The 17,353-nt window shown below is 41.4% G+C and overlaps 1 protein-coding gene across 2 annotated transcripts in view; it reads left to right on the top strand.

Moving 5' to 3' along the window:
• GALC (galactosylceramidase) overlaps positions 1 to 16,634 on the top strand; it is a 46,385-nt gene extending 29,751 nt beyond the window's left edge. For both annotated transcript variants that reach the window (XM_063117943.1, XM_063117944.1), the window contains exons 8-17: positions 1,099 to 1,254; positions 2,131 to 2,255; positions 4,133 to 4,260; positions 5,229 to 5,318; positions 6,832 to 6,921; positions 8,415 to 8,559; positions 9,317 to 9,497; positions 10,757 to 10,917; positions 13,001 to 13,077; positions 13,555 to 16,634. In XM_063117943.1, coding sequence (XP_062974013.1) covers positions 1,099 to 1,254; positions 2,131 to 2,255; positions 4,133 to 4,260; positions 5,229 to 5,318; positions 6,832 to 6,921; positions 8,415 to 8,559; positions 9,317 to 9,497; positions 10,757 to 10,917; positions 13,001 to 13,077; positions 13,555 to 13,698 — 1,297 coding nt within the window. In that variant the 3' untranslated portion in view covers positions 13,699 to 16,634. The remainder of the gene's footprint in view (positions 1 to 1,098; positions 1,255 to 2,130; positions 2,256 to 4,132; positions 4,261 to 5,228; positions 5,319 to 6,831; positions 6,922 to 8,414; positions 8,560 to 9,316; positions 9,498 to 10,756; positions 10,918 to 13,000; positions 13,078 to 13,554) is intronic.
• Positions 16,635 to 17,353: the final 719 nt, after the last annotated feature.

The raw sequence follows: 17,353 nt of genomic DNA, 5'->3' as shown, positions 1-17,353 counted from the left end.
TGTTTTTAACTGTGTATATTTATTGTTTTTTACTGTATGTTTTTATCTGTACGCCGCTCTGAGATCTTAATGATATATGGCGGGACATAAATGTTTTAAATAAATAAATAAATAAATAACCGCTGAGAGCTACTGTAGCAGCAAAGAGACTGACTGTGAATTAGGATGTGTCTAATTTAAATCCTGTCTCTCCTCTGAATTTGCTAGGAAGTCAAAGCGGAAGCTGAAACTAAGAAAGAGAGAGGCTTGTCCACTGCAGTATGGGGATATGGGGATAATGATAATACCGACCTCCTTAGAGTGTTTTTGCAATGATTACCAAGATAATGTATGTGAAGCACCTTAGAATGTTCAGAGTGCCATGTCAATGCTAAGCACTGGCATCAGTTTTCCCTATTCAAATGTGTGGGGTGTAAATGGCAGCCTTTGACAGTGTTCATAAGTCCATGAAATGTGCTTGGGTCCTCTGGGTCATGGGTTGACTGTGTGCTGCATTCAAACAGGTTGATATAAACCAAGGGTGGGGAACCTCAGGCCCGGGGGCCAAATCTGGCCCTCTGGTGCTCTGAAGATGGCCATGCCCTTTCCCCCTGTTCCCATTCCCATTCCCCCAACCATTGATCATTGGGTGGCTTCCTGGCTTTTGTGCTTCTTCCTGGCACTAAGAGCTCTAAGCTAAAATAGGCTGGTATTTTTTGTATTTTTGACCCCCCCCCAGCCCAGCCCTTTTGCCTTCAGCCCTGGCATGTGGCCCCCAAAAGTTTCTCCAAAATTGAATTTCACTGAAAGAACTTTCCGCATCCCTTAAGTAAACAAGTGAGAAAAGCTCTAACACCAATGGATATTCATTTATTTATTAAACTCTTTCCAGAGGTCCTTTGAGCAGGAGACCTTCTTTAGGGGAAAAAGGGCTAACAAGAATTACCACTGCAAAAAAGGTGTGATCCTCTGCAGTTCTCTGAAAAAGTTTAATCTTAATTGAGTAAAGTGTATTCAGAGTGCTTGCTTGGAATTAAAAGGCCTCCTCCTCCTCCTCCTCCCTCTCTCTCTCTCTCTCTCTCTCTCTCTCTCTCTCTCTCCCTCTCTGCCATTATGCAGGGCTCACTACCCAGGCACGACAACAGTACCTTCTGCCTTGTTAACCAAGAAGAAACTCTGGTCTTCAGAGGACTACAGTACTTTCAACGATGAATTGGGTGCAGGATGCTGGGCTCGAATCCTGAACCAAAATTTCGTGAATGGGAACATGACTGCGTATGTCTTGGCATGCTTGGTGATATAGATGTGTATATATATATCTACTACTGTGACATGCATCTTGTCTAATAAAGATTTATCTAATTTCCTATTGGGTTAGTATTTCTATCTTCTGCCATGCCAGCCATAGCCTGGCAGGGTTGGAGGAAGAAGGAAGGATTTTGCCTCTTGTTCCTCCTCCTCCTCCTCCTCCTCCTCCTCCTCCAAATAAAAAAGTCAGACCCCTGAGCTCATCTAGCTCACTTCCTGGCATGGATAGGCAACAGAGAGGCCATAGGAAACCTGTGAATACTGCCTTCTGCATTCCCCTTCAGCCCCACTGACCATAATCCCCGACCAACCATAATCCCCGCCCCCCGCCTTTGGACCTCTATGGGGTTGCCCAAGGTTGCTGTTTTGAACTTGGAAAGTACCCGGGGCCTCTGGAAGAGAATCTGAAACATCCTATGGTCCCTGGGATACCCTAAGCTATCTCGGCCCCTGACTCAGGAAAACAATCAGATCAGCTTTTACTTTTCCTCCCGCTGCCAGCTGTGGGATGGACTGATTTTTCCTCTGTCCATGGACAGAGGAAAAATAGTGGAAGTTGTGCTTCCCATTGCATGTCTGCCATGTCTGCTTTTGCCAGTATTGGGCTGTTCTTTAAATCCCTGTAGGTTTAAAACTTGTATTTCTGGACAACCAGATTAGATTTTCTCCCAAATGGGAATGGCTGCAAGCAGAGGATATTTTTGCTCTGATATGCCTGTAGCCATGACACTTAAGAAACACCCTCGTTATGATTCGATTGATCTTACTTTTGCTACAGCATTTCTTTGCGTAACTCTGATTTTTTCTCTCTCTCTCTCCCCCTCTCCCCACTCCCCTCCTCAGCACTATTGCTTGGAATTTAGTGGCCAGTTACTATGAAGATTTGCCCTTCGGCCGGTGCGGTTTGATGACAGCCCAAGAACCATGGAGTGGGCATTACACTGTGAATTCTCCCATCTGGATCACTGGTACATTTCTGAAATTGGGACATAACTTTTTCAATTGTGGCTTTTCTTATTTTATTTATTTATTTATTTATTACATTTTTATACCGCCCAATAGCCAAAGCTCTCTAGGCGGTTCACAAAAAATTAAAACCATAAAAAGCATAATGAAACAACCAACAATCTAAAAACACAAATACAAAATACAATATAAAAAGCACAACCAGGATAAAACCACACAGCAGAAATTGATATAGGTTAAAATATGGAATTAAAACAGCAAAATTTAAATTTAAGTTAAATTAGGTGTTAAAATACTGAGAAAATAAAAAGGACTTCAGCTGGCGACGGAAGGAGTACAGTGTAGGTGCCAGGCGGACCTCTCTGGGGAGCTCATTCCACAGCCGGGGTGCCACATCAGAGAAAGCCCTCCTCTTAGTAGCCACCTGCCTCACTTCCTTTGGCAGGGGCTCACGGAGAAGGACCCCTGTGGATGATCTTAAGGGCCGGGCAGGTACATATGGGAGGAGGCGTTCCTTCAAATAACCTAGCCCCAAGCCGTTTAGAGCTTTGAATGTTAGTACCAGTTATTAAATGCATTTTCATTCACTGCTTATCAATATTTTGCTGCTTATGATATAATAGCTTAAGCTTATTGAACATCCATTCTTTGTAATAGGAATGCCCATCCTTTATGCATGGTGAGACAGAAAATTGGATTGTACCCTTAGTTACTTGTTAAGAATTGGAACCTGATTTGTTTCAAGCTGAAGCTTGCATGATCAGTGCAGCCTTCTAGATCCGCGACTGATTAAAAAAATGACCCAGTTTTCCTTGAGAAACTCTTGCTATTTAAAGATTTGAAACTTTTTGTCCTCTCAAGGTTGAGAAAGTATACTCTCTCATTCCCAGTGGCTGATTTCTGGCTGAGCCAATTGTGAAGAAATTGATATACTTTTAGCGCATAATCCTATGCATGTTTAGACAGAAAAAAGTCCTACAATTCCCAGCAAATTCCTAGCCAAATGTCTTCAAAATATTCCAAAAGCAAACGCAGGGGGAAGAAAAGCATCCAATGAAGAGAAAAGAAGGGAGAAACGAATTCTCAGGGAGCTGAACTTTTTATTGTAGGTTGTAAAGCCTGTTTTGGCCTGTACGCATTTTGGCCTGGACCTGTTCAAGGCCTTCTTCAGGGGGTTGTAGGAAGATGTCTGCGAAGATCTTCTTATCAACAGAATGTCTTTCTCTGACTGTTTCTCTCAGGCAACTGATTATAGGATTGCAGCCTTTGTATGGGAATATACACTGATGCATCCTGAGGGATTTTGCATCTTTCTTTTTCCAGTGTTGCTCTTTTCTGCTTCCTTCTGTCTTGGCCCAGCCCTGCCCTCACAAAGAACTCAGGAGGAAATAAAAATGGATGTCCATGATAGATAGGTCAAATCAGACTGGAACAGTTTATTTTCATAAGGTGAACATGAAATGTCTATGTTTGGGTACAGCAGGTGTAGGCACTGTGCGGCCCTCCAGATGTTTTGGCCTATAAATCCCATCAGCTCTTGCCAGCCTATGGCGAGGGATGATGGGAGTTGGAGGCCAAAAGATATGGAGGGTTACAAATTACCCATATGAAGTGTAACTATTCATATTTGAGGAATGGTCAGATAGATTCTTCATTTGGATAGAGAAAAGCCTCCTTTAACACAATGTGTCTTGCAGAGGGATTAATTCACTTTACAGATTAACTGTATGGCTGACATACTTATATCCTGATTATTTAAGGTCAGCCTAATTGTTGTTTAAGAGAAACTTAATCTTTGCTTTTTTTATTTAAAAAAAAAAATGATTTCATTTTAAAAACAAAACAAAAACAAAACTTTTCCCCCTTTTTTGGGACATAGCACACACAACCCAGTTCACACAACCAGGCTGGCACTACTTGAAGGTAGATGGGCATCTGGAAGCAGGCGGCAGCTATGTGGCTCTTACTGATGGACAAGGCAATCTTACGATCATCATTGAAACAATGGTAATGTTCTTTGTCAAACCAACCTAATTCAGAACTGATTTATAGCCTCAATAGCTGTGGTTGTGTAATAACATGAGCATTTTGGAACTACATGCTTATGATTACTTCTATAGCAGTTGATTCAGTGCGGCTTTTTGCACAACACGTTAACCCACACACAGGCCTTAGCTAGACCTAAGGTTTATCCTGGGATCATCCCAGGGTCGTCCCTGCCTTCTCTCGGAATCCCCTGTGTGTTCATTTACATGAACAGGGATGACCCCAGGATGATCCCGGGACAAACCTTAGGTCTAGCTAAGGCCTCAGTGGTTGAGTGTGGATTGTTCGTTGAACCCTGGATTAGCATGTTGTCTGAATGCAGACAGTGTGGCTTCTTAACAATATAGTGTGGCTTATTTTTCTTTTGAACCAGCCACCTTGAGAACCCACAGTTTGTGTTTGGGTTGTTCAGGATGGTTAACAAGCCACCCTGTCTGCATTCAGACAACATGATAACAACCCTGCAGAAAATGTGCTACATTCAGACAGCACACTAACCCATGGTCCAACAAACAACCCACGTTTCAAAACAACCCACACTCAGCCATTGAGTATGGGTTAGCATTTTGTGTGAACAGCTCACTGGGAAGGGCATCAGTTTAAAAGTCTTTGCATTTTAAGCATGTCTGGCATTGTCACAGACACTGAACTGTGACCTTAGACAAGCTGCTGTTTCCTAGTGTCAGCTGCTGTGTCTGCACTATGGGAATAAGTTAGACTGACCTACTTTACAGTGTTCCTGGGAATAATTCGGAAAAGAATTGAAAACAAAACTGGCAATATCAGAATGCCTTTATATAAATCTGTGGTGCAACCATACTTGGAGTACAGCGTACAGTTCTGGTTACAAACGATACTGTGGAGTTGGAGAAAGTGCAGGAATTACGATGCTATCTTGAATGGAGATGTTCCCTACTGTGCATTTTCAGACTCACAGCCACTCCAAGTGCATCAGGCCACCGCTATTGCCCTTCTCTGTGTCGCCCCAGAAAGCCTCTTTCCACCTCAAAGGATCCTTCGTAAGTAAATGGCAGTCCCTTCCTTTTGTACCTCTCTCATTTGTGTACTGTTACCATACTGTGCACACTAGGAAAGACAATCAAAATGGTATTATGCAATGGTTTGTGCTTGTATGTGCATATGTAAGGATTTTATTGATCTGGTTTTATGAAGGTCTATTTAGCTAGGCACCCCAGATAAGTAAAACGTGGGTAGATTTACAGTCCATCATGTTTGGTTTCAGTGTGTGTGGGTAGAATTCAAAACAAATATCTGCCAAGTCTGTTTTTAGACTCTCCCTCCTTTGACAATTGTCAAATGTAGCCACAGCTAAGAAAACAGGAAGCGAAAAAGGGGTGACGTGCTCTTTTATATGAAAGAAGGGGTGCTGCTGACTTGAAGGGGGGCACCTCCAATGGTTGGGTGAAGACTTGAAACTCTATGGACCATGTGAGTCAGTGGGAGATCTTGGGCACTTTCCCATACCTGTCGAACTGTTCAAGATCACCCTCTTACCCTGGTGATCTCCAAGATTTAAAGGGTTGCCCCTACCCTTGGGGATCCCCTCCTTCTAGTGCACCCATCCCCAAGTCAGCACCAGCAGTTTTTCATAGAAAAGTGCACGCTGCCCTGTTTTCCACTCCCAGTCACATTAACAGCTTCTAGTTTGACAACCGGAAGCACTTGCTGCGTCTGGGTAGCAACAACAACAACAACACAGACCTGAAAATCTGCTGCTGGGGTCTCAGGCAAGTGGGTATTCTTAGCAAAGCAACCCCAGGGGTCCAAGCAACCTTTTGAACCCTAGTAATAACCCTGGTAATAGGGTGATCTACATCACATTTCCCTATATGTCAACTGCCAAAGGCTGCCTAATCTGCCTCTATACAGTCTAGCCTTGCCTGTTTCCTTGTATGGTTGACAGCTCAAACATACAATAGTCCAGCCTCCTCCTTCTCCTTCTCCTTATTCTTCTTTCACAGAGGTCCAGCCAAGGCAAGCCCCTGTATTTTGGATAGCAGCAGTTGCGCAACTGTGAATAACTGTTAAATAAGGGTGTTTGTGCATATTCCACGGGGCTGGGAAAATGCTAAAATAAAATCCCAACCCCCATTTTTGTTCAATAAATAAATAAAAATAAAACTCCAACAGCGATCAGGATCATACTCAGAATGGGGATGGGGGACTTGGTGGCAGACAGGATGAGTTCTGCCAAGTCCCCTTGGATGCCGGTTAGAGCTGGCTGGAGGTCTGAGGAGAAAGGAGGGTGGAACAACTCTTGACAACCCTGATAGTCTGTTGGATGACAAACCACGCATTGTGTATTGTTCCAAAACAATCTTCAGTGTGTAGCCTGTCACCCACGATGCCTTGGCGTCTCATGTGAGTGCGCCCATTGACTAAAACAGTCATCTCATGCTGTGCTAGATGCTACTGAGGGGACAAATTGGTAGTTATTGACATTCTTGACACATAAATTTTGGGGCTGTTATAAGGCAAATCTAATGTATGTTTTTCTCTCTCTCTCCTCAGAGCAAACTGAAATCTCTTCAGATGTGGTATTCTAAGCTTGAATTTACATCTGCCAACACTACTTTGTTTGAGTCCCTTGGGCCAAAAAATGTGAGGGTACCTTAATTTATAGGGCAAGCATTTGTCACTGCAGAATGGACTTGCGTTGTCTGCTGTGTGTGGGAAGCATTAGATGTGTACAAGTAAAGAGTGGTTCACTTCCCTGCGTGTTACTTTGTGTAGAACTGTACCTATAGTAAGGGAAAGAGGAAGCAGTTCTGTTCAATGCGTGCCAGGAGATGTACCCAGAACTGGAGAGTTTTCACCTCAGTCATGTCATTGAAGAGGAGATGGAATGTTTGCGGTTTTAGTGTGGCATCTGAAATGGGACAGAGACATGCAAGTCTCAGTTCTGCCCCCATCTTCACTGTCATATCTGAAGCTGTGCTTGGTGCTTTTGTGGTCAGGTGGCACTTTTGGTGCCTCATACTTTTATGAACAGCTGCAGTGGTGCTTCTGTATATTTAACATTTGGGGAGTAACCTACCTTTAACAAAACACATGATGGATACACAAAGTATATATCAGGCAAATGCTGCAATTCTCAGCAGTTTTTAAACTTCAGTAGTCCTATCAATAAACATCGCCCCAACATAATCAGATATTGCCAAATGCTGCCCCCCGTTTACTATATAACTAAGTCACTGATGTCTCATGACTGACATGTAATGCATCTTTAAACTTGTTTAATAAATTGTAGTTTAGCAGTGAACTGTTGGGTCTAGAGGTGTAGCTTAAGCTTAGTAAACCTGCTTTGAATATTGGATTGGATCCAGACTTTAAACATTTCATTTATTTATAAATCAGTTATAAATGAATCACTTAAAATGACTCATTTAAATTAAAGAATTTTAAAAATCTGATTTCTGTTTTAAACTTTAAAAGCAATTAAAAACCCTTAGAACATCACCACCAGCAGAATTAAAGTCAGGAGAGAATCTTAAAAGCAGAGTGTGGAAGTAATGTACTAAAAAGATGAATGGAACCATTTTTTTTAACACCCCACCTAAAACAGAACAAAAGAAGAGGTCAGCCCAACTTACTCTGAGAGAGAGAAAGCTGCACAGGTTTATTATTTATTTATTATAAATAAATTTTAAAAATGTTAAAAAAATAAAAGTGGGGTGCTGCCACAGAGAAGGCCCTATCCCATATTCCCACCAGCTTAACCACTCATAGTGCTGGAATGTTCAGACGGGCATCCAAAACAGATCTAAAATTACTGGCAGATGGCAGTCTTTCAGACCCTTGCCATATTTAGAGTAGTCTCATTGGAATCAATGGGGCAAGTAAGCCATGACTAAAGTACCATTGGTTTCAGTAGTCTGCTATAAGCATGCTGGCTCGGGCATGATGGGAATTGTAGGACTTTTTCTCCCTCTTCTAAGCATGTTTGGGATTGTGCCGTAAGTCTGGATCCAACCCATTAGTCCGAAGCAGGATTCCTGTGTTGCTTTGTCAATCCATGGTGTGCTCCCAAGATGAAAGATTTCTCCGTATTTGCTGGCTCTAGTGAATTGTTCACTCACCCTCTTTCTATGCAGGTCAGTGAAGGGGTCTTGACACTAAATCTGGGTCTGGATGAGGTCTATACACTGACAACCCTGACAACAGGCCATAAAAAACCTTTCCCAGATCCGCCACCATCCCAATCTTTTCCGTCCAATTACAAAGATGATTTCAATATCCGTAAGTCAGTACTTGAAGCCATTTGTGGGGGAATTCCTTAAATTGAGAGTATTGCCTAGTGGTCTTGGGCTTTGTCTAGGACAGGGCATTTATCAATAGCATTAATTCTCATGCAGACATGATAAAGGACGATCGGAAACCTACGGCAGTAAACATGATTGACCTGAAATGGACAATCCATGCCCAACGGCTGCTGAATTTCTTTCTGCAGACTTCCAGCTTTGGAAAATACTTTTCTGATCTGACGAAGTCACAAACAGGGATCTTTATCCACCAGAGCCTTTACAGTCACCTGAAAATTAGAAATGAGGATTCTCAAAGGACTTCAGTTGACTTTTCCGGGGGGACTTTCTGGTGTGGCCCTCAGCTTGATGACTGATAAAACACACACAGAGTTAAGACAAGTGTTGTGAAGCTTTGGGACCCACCCACCCCAACCTGAAAAAAATGGAGAAAACCCACATTTTTAATGTTTTTTCCCCTTGAATCCCTCCCCCTGGGAATTTTGGGAAATTGGGTGAAACTGTTCCTGCCCTGTTCTCTCCCCTGCCAAACCTTTCACATGTTTAGTTTAAGACAATCTGTTGCCAAATTGGGAGAGAGCTGCAAACCAGTTTTGCAGTAGATCTGGGGCTGTGGCATGCAGTCACTTGGAAACTGTGTTCTTGTGGGGTTGAGAGAAGATACCGTTTCTGTGTAGCGGAGACATCTGTGGATGTGAGGCACTGAAATAATGAATTTTCTGTTCTCCAAATAGGCGGCCCACCGTTCAGCGAGGCGCCAAACTTTGCCGATCAAACCGGTGTGTTTGAGTATTTTGTAAACACTTCTGCTCCAGAGGAGCACGTCTTTACTCTCCGACAGGTTGTCACTCAGAGGCCGATAACCTGGGTTGCTGATGCAGACAACACCCTCACCGTTCTAGGCAACTATAAGTGGTATGTAATGGAGTGCAGTGCAATGCATTGAATTTACAGTTTCAAGCGACGTTTGCCATGGAATCTGATAATAGCAATGAGCTAGTTAATTACAGTATGCAACTCTCAACATACCTGAATGCAAATGGGAATTCTTTGCTGTTCAATTATAGGTCCCCCCCCCCATGTTCTTGTGCCCACATAAACCCAAGCGCTACATACTGACAAATTCAATGTGATCCAAGACTGCCACCTGCTGCCCACTTCTATGGAAAGAGTAGCTGATGAAAGCAATACATTGGATAAAGAGAACTGAACATGAGTCATTTTACTTAGAGAAAACGGCCCTGGGCTATGTTTTTGGAAATGAGTACGTTACAGGAATGTAGCTTTTTATTTACTCAACAGGATCAAATCTCTTTTATCTGTGAGTGTTGCAAGCTTGTAAATAAACTTGCTATGGCTGCTCATCCTGTCACATGGCAATTAATTTAATTTATTTTAAAAGTATGTGTGTTGTAAAAAATATTTTCTGGGCGGCTTACAATCAAATACAGTAGGGCAGGGGTTACAGCCTCACAGTTGTAGGACATTCCCCCCCTGTCTAAACATGCATAGGACTGCACCCTTAACATATCTTGGGATTATTATTATTATTTTTATTTATTTATTTATTTGTATCCCGCGAAGAATGTAGTTATGTTGGCCAGATATTGATAGTCAGTATAATGATCCAGCTGGGCAGTATGCTTGATTTCTGGAATAGACAATAGCATGTGTTACTCACATCATGGTTTTTCTCCTGTGCTTTTTATTTCTCTTTGTTAAGAAATAGCATCTGTGTGTATGGGGGAAAGGTGATGGCACAGCAGGGGAGAGGTTTGATCTTTTCTCCCTTTGCTATTTTCTGTTGAGAAACACATATAGCCTGCAGTAAGTGTAATCTTTGCAGGGTGGGGTGGGGAATAGCAAATTGGTGGGGTGTTTTCAGTGGAAAACTACCCCCTAAGGGTTGACCCTGCCCCAGTGCCCCACAGTCATGATCCAGATCACGTTCTTCCTCTTCCCATCCCCCCCTCACACTCATGGGGTCAATTTTTAAAAGTAAAAACAAGCCTGAGAGAGACCATGACTGCATTAACATATCATATATTAGGGCCTTAACAGTCGAAGATGCATACACGTAGAAGAAGTCTTACACACAGAGAGAGACAAAATCACTTCTGTCAACATTTGACCCTTCTTTCTCCCGGTATTGATAACTGCATTGTCTTTTGCAGGGTAAACCTAACAATAACGTGCGACGTTTATATAGAATCGGATAAAGGAGGTGCGTTTGTTGCAGGGAGAGTTAACAAAGCTGGGACATACGTCAGAGAGGCCAGAGGCGTTTTCTTCTGGGTGTTTCCTGACGGCACATATCGAGTCACTGGTGATCTCCGTGAGTGATGTTTAAATCTGTTTGACATGCCTATTCGATAGCTGCAGTTGGCACTTCCTCCTGAGCTAATGCAGGGCGGCATTCTTAGGTGCTTGATGCGTGGGCTGTCAATCCATTATGCAATCTTTTTAATGACTAGTGTTGCTATATCGTAGATCAGGAACAGGTTTCTCTTTGGGTTTTCCCTCCAGCTTGGTTTCAAGCCAAGATGCTTTTGCTAGGTTATCCGATGGTAATTATTACTGGCTCAGAGGCCATCAAAGCCAAGTCAACCTAGAACTGTTCTGAGTGGTTCATTATTTGTAATCTCAAGCATCCAAGTGTAAAGGGAAGACTAACATTTAAAATAGCAGGTCACTTTTTCCTTGGCCGAAAGAACTTCCCATAAGGTTTAGATTCCAGGGTCTATAAGAGCATTCAGCCTAGATGAATCCATCAAGCTCAGTTTTGCTTCTGTTCTCAATTTTTCAAGTTCTGTCTTTTTCCTGCATTGGGCTTTGAAAAAATTCTTTGGATTTTTGAAAAAAATAATGCATTTCTTGAGTGTATGCATTTTTAAAAAATAATTTTCCAGTGATTGATTTATTTATTTATTACATTTATATACTGCCCCATAGCCGAAGCTCTCTGGGCGGTTTACAAAAGCTAAAAAACAATGAATGTTAAAAACAAATATACAAAAATTTGGTAAAGCCTAAGTAAGCAAGGGAAGAATATGTGGTTATTTCAAGTACTCATACTTTGGCAGAGTTTACAATAAACTTTAGAGGCCAGGGGAATGATCCAAAGGCTTCCCAGAAAAAGGTGAGTTTTGCGGAGGGGCTCAAAAGAAATAAAGGAGGTGGAGGCATAAGTGGCAGTAAGGCAGAATGGCTGGAATCGTTTAAAGGATCAGGAGAGCTTTGGATGGCAGAGGGTCATAGAGTTGAACAAGCGAAGGTCCCAGAGAGGCAAGGTTGGGCAAAGTCATGGGGGAAACCACAATATGTTCTTTGAAGGGTTGATGATGACAATGATGATGATGATGATAAATAATAAGCAGGGTATGCCAAATGTTTCTGTTCTTTCAGTTTAATTTTAATAACATGAAATTATATACACAAACACATACACAAACCTATGCATGTTTAGACAGAAAAAAGGCCTACAACTCCCAGTATGTCCCAGGCAACTGTCTGCCTGCTTGCCTAAACTTGCATAGGATCATGTCCTTAAAAATCAATACAAGACTATTACAATTGCAGTGTCATGTAAATGTGGAAAAGCAAGTCAATTAATGAGACCATGCCAGATAATCAATATTTAAAACAATAAATTTTCATGAATATGAAGTATTATTTGGTTTACACATTCATTTGAACAAGCAGGCATCATAATGGTTTTTTTCTACACCCGGGTCCTGGGTCTTAGGTGAAGTAATAATTCCTGTATATGGGTCCAACCAAGATTTAACTAAGTTATGTCTTATTTATTTCAGTAGGTCTACTGTAAGTCAGTAAGTCCAGTAACTCAAGGGTAGGCAAATCGGTATCCTACAGAAGTTTTGGACTACAACTACCATAACCTCTGACTATTGCCCATGTTGGCTGGGCCTGATGGAAGTAACTTAATGTCCAAAACATCTGAAAGGTACCAAGTAGCCTAACCCTGCTATAACTCCAAGTAAAATAGTTATTGTTATAGTAGTTACATCTCCAGGTAAACTGTAAGATTGAGCGGCGTCCTGAACTTTATTATTCCGATATAACATTCACTATCTTCCTGTCTTCCTTCCCTAACTCCTACTGTATTAGCTGGTTTTTCCCATGCTCTTGATTGGCATTCACTGATGGAAGGAAGATTTATTTTTCCCCTATTTATAATTTATGGCCATTTGACCTGCTGTTCATAAATGAACTATCAGTTCTAAATCCTCAGATAGAACTTTATATTTAACAAGACAGAATGGAATAACTAACTGGATCGAAAGGTAAATCATATCCTCTTATGCTTTTAAAGTTGTTCACGATAGAGTTCCAGGATCAGATAATTTCAGGGCATGTCCAAAATACAGATAATGTTTTAAAGTATGTTTTGTTTGCAGTTGGTGAAGATGTCTTGATGAAAGGGCTGTCTGGAGTGCGGCCTAAAGCATGGCATACGCTCACCCTGATTCTTACGGTAAGCACTGACACTGAAGTAAATTTAATTTTGAAAGTCAGCAAGAGATGACACTTGAACTCTTCAGAATTCTAAGATATTTATAGTCCTCAGGAACTCCCTCTGGATTGTCTTGTCAGCTGCGTTAGCTTCTGCTTCTTTGATTTCATCCTGATATAAATTATACTGGAACAAAAGGTAGGGTTTGTGTGGGACCATTCACAGAATCAGAAATCTTTTCGAATCCATAGAATTCTTTTCTGCCATTTGAAGTCCTTCAAAAGGCAAGTATGGCGAAACAAGGCATTCCAACTTCTGTAACTGGATGCAAACTTTGCCACTTGATGCTTTCACATGACAACTTACCACGGCTGAACTAACACTGGTTTTAATGTTTCAGGTTACGGAATAGTTTTGTGGCCCTCGTGCTTGACAAGTGCGTCTAGTGCATTCTTATCGGGCCTTGTTATGTTGACAGTCTCTCCTTACTTTTGGCAGGGCTCCAATGCTTCCGGCATGCTAAATGGCTACCCTCTCTGGGAGAATGTCACCGTATACTATCCAGGGAACGGCTGGGCAGCTATTGGGACGCACTCGTTTCAACTGACCCAGTTTGACAACTTTCACGTTCAGGCCAGCTGAGGCTTCTGTCACACTTGGTCAAGTCAATTCTTTTCTCCTTTGAACTAGAGCCAATTCAAACCTTGGATATTTTAATTATTTGTAAATGACATTGGAAGGGAAGTTTTCTTTCTTTCTCGTTGCTTTTAAGAAAGCATTCAACTTTCTTCTAAAGTGTAAATATATCTGTATCTTCCTAATTAGGAAATTCTCAGAATCCACTTTTATCTCCTGGGTAGAAAGCATTAGTTCCACAAAGTCCTTTTCTCTTTCTTTGCAAGCCTAGCCTTTTAATTGTTGGAAACCGAAATGGCCCAGCATTAATTTAAGAAATGTTCAACAGAGATTTCACCAAACTGCCATTTTCAAAATTTCCTGTAGCAATGAAGTCCACTCCTTTCACTAAGATTTATCTTTCAATCAGATAATATATGTATATGGCTATTATGAAATGCTGTAATTTTAAAGGTATTTTGCCTCTTTTGTATTCTATCTGAAGTGATGGAATAAAGGGCTCCACGGATTTAAATGCCTTCTCCCAGGAAATGAGAGCCTTCTAATGTCTTAATCCAGCCATCTACTTTTAATGAATAAGAAACTAGCTGATGACTGGCTTATGAAGTGCCTTATTTTAAACTACCTCTGCTGTTGAAAGTGCCTGCCCCTTATTCTAAGGTTGATAACGCCACAACTTGCCTTGTTTTGTTTTAGCTTTTCCTCTGCTTGTCTTGGTAAAAGGAAGGAGATAAGGTCTTTAAAGGGTTGCTGATGAAAATTCACGGCCAGCTCACACATGAAGGTGCCCCCCCCCAAAAAAAAAAATCACTTTGAGAGCATTTGAGGTTGCCAGGTTTACAGCTCACACGTTTGTGTGAACATTCCTCTCCATGTGGGTGTCTGAGCTTTCATGATGTTGGTGATAATGGGTTGGAGCCAACCCTCAACACAAGCAACCTCTGCTCGTGCAATGGGACTTCTTTGTTATCTCAGTCTCCTTCAGCCCCCTGTGCCCTAAATCTGCTTTGAAGGGTCTCTCAACCCTCTAAACAGATTTGGGGGCACACAGGGGGAGGGGAGATCCAATCCAACAGTGGTTCCCTTATGCAAGATGAACGAGGGCATTGAATATGGCCCACTATCTGCAAGGTGGACCTGGTTCATACAAATAGCTCCTCCATGTGAGTCTGGTTACAGAACAAGAGGTGGCCTCCTGCATTTCCACTGAAACGCAATATGAACTGACCTTAACATATAGAAGGTTTGGCATTGACTGCTGATCTGCTTACAGGTGTGGGCAAACTCAAGCAATCTATTTTGTTTGTTACTCACAACTTTGAGGTCTATCAGCTGGAGCCAGGAGCAAAATGTTGAAGGGAAGAACCAAATACCACTATGATGGCTCAGGGGGTAGAGCTCGTTGCCTACTGCTGTCTCAGGAGGAATACACTAACCTGCCTATACAAGTTCAAACCAATATCTGAGTTACTACAGATGAAGGATTCTAGTGATAAAACCGACGAACAGAACTGCACAAAAGCCTTGTCAAAGGCAGCCATTATTTTCTAAGGCAAGAAACACTGAAGCCAAGAGATAAACACTTGACACAAGACAAGCCATGTCAGACAGGTTTGTGTTGGTGTTTTTTTTTATAAAAAAAACCTTGCTGTTTTGTTAAGCTGTTGGCCATCAGAAGCTCTTGCCAATCTATTGTAAATCACTCAGAGATCTACCAGTAGGTCCTGGTCCCTTTATCTTCACAAATCCTCTCATGTTCTTTCCTCTTCTTAAGTTGCTAAGTTACGAAATGCAGGGTTCTTTGAAATAAGTGGCCAACTTGCCATACACTCTGCAGAAAGCTACACTGTTAGTTCAACTGTATGCTGACCGAGTTGATTGTTCTAGAAAATGTCCCCATTAAGAGCCCCCACCCCCTGTTTCCATTTGAAGTAGATTTCTGAGACAGACTGCCGGTTCAGACTATCATTATCATGGCTTGATTGGCCAAGCTATATACGAGCCTTTTGCTTGTGGTCGAAGCCTCTTCACTGTTGAACCAGGAAGCCTCATAGTTCCCATTTCATCCAAATTGTGGTTATTAGCTTTGGAACAGGCCAGGATACTAAATCAACTTCAAACCAGGGATTGATATGCCAACTTGTTCTGAAGCAGGTAATCATAGCTTACTGTTTCAGATGAAATGGGAAACTATGTTTAAAAGAAAGTTTCCTGGTTTAAACATGACAAGGTGTGTCTGTGTGTGTGTGTGTGTGCAGGTAAAAGATTAGTACATGTCTTAGCATAATAAGCTGCAATAGGATTGTCTGAATGCAACCGCTATTAAATATGCTTTCAATTTGGCTAATTGAAGCTACCTTATAGAGATCAGTATTTTGAGGCTCTGTCCTGCTTGTGTGCGAGCAGGTACATAAAAATTAAACACATCCTTTTAAGGAAACAATGTTTATCAGGGTGTATTGCATACTAAAACTTTAGAAGCTAAATAAACGGGGAACCTTCTGATGGATATTCACATGTGTCTTACATGAAATTGGATGCCTTCTGCTAGTTCTGATATTGTCCAAACTTGCAGGTCAGATCAGATTCCAAAATGGAAATTGAGTTGTTTATTACAACATTTCATTCTTGGTAGCTTGTAGATGTAAGGACATGATTTATCTGTTCCAAAGAATTAATTTTTTAAAATCCCTTTTGCACTGGATTAACAGATGGTTCTATTTTTGCACTGTGTACTAAAGGTTAGCATAATCAAGAGTTCAGTTTCATGTTAATTTATGAAATAGTTTATTTAGAGCTGCTGTATTGTGAGTGTGTTCAACGGGTTAATGTTTGCTTTCCTAATTCTTAACAAGCTGCCTTGATGTTTCTGTAATAGACAAATGTATGCAACTGCCAAACGTAATGTTTCAAACTGAAAAATAAACGCTGCTTAAAACCTTTATCTGTGCAGAATACTACTTTTTTTAAAAAACAACAACCCCGAACTACCTCTTTATGAGGCATCCGAGATGCACTTTCTTCTATGATTTCAGACCCAAGCAGTGCAATGCTTTCTTTGTCTACTCAAAAGTAGGTAGGTGTGTTACTTAAACTACTGCTATGTGTCCTTGATCACACATGTATGCAAATATACATCTATATACATGTTCTCAGTAGGCATGGAAATGCTAGGATCATGGCACAGACGGGTAGATCGTACACTGTGGTTGGGGAAGTGGCGAAATTAGAGTAAGAACTGGCAGAGCGTAAGTGTAAAGTGTTTCTAAGGAGTCGCCTTTCTTGCTATAAACTTGTCCAGGTGTTAAGATCTGTAGGATATGGCCCTTTGAGGGTGCCATTGCCTTCAGAGGCCTCTTCGCCATGTTTGAAAGGGCTTTGTCATGTATTGCTCCCAAACTATAATGTGTAATTTAGTAATTTAATATTTTTACCATTTTAATGTTCTTTTGCTGTTTTATGGCCTTTTAGCAGATAACGTGGTACATAAATTTTAATAAAGAAAGAATGCATGTATTATTTTACCACAACTTTGCCTTGTATATTCTTATTCCTGTCTGCATCGTGAATTGGATAGAGTTATGGACTTGGTTTGGGTTCAGAGATCCCCACTTAGCTCTGAATCTCACTGGGTGATCTTGGGCCAGTCACTCTCAGCCTA

This window comes from Elgaria multicarinata, chromosome 2 (genome assembly GCF_023053635.1).
Source record: "Elgaria multicarinata webbii isolate HBS135686 ecotype San Diego chromosome 2, rElgMul1.1.pri, whole genome shotgun sequence".
NCBI lineage: Eukaryota > Metazoa > Chordata > Lepidosauria > Squamata > Anguidae > Elgaria > Elgaria multicarinata.
Note: the sequence above shows the minus strand (reverse complement) of the source record. Positions and strands in the feature narration are given on the sequence as shown.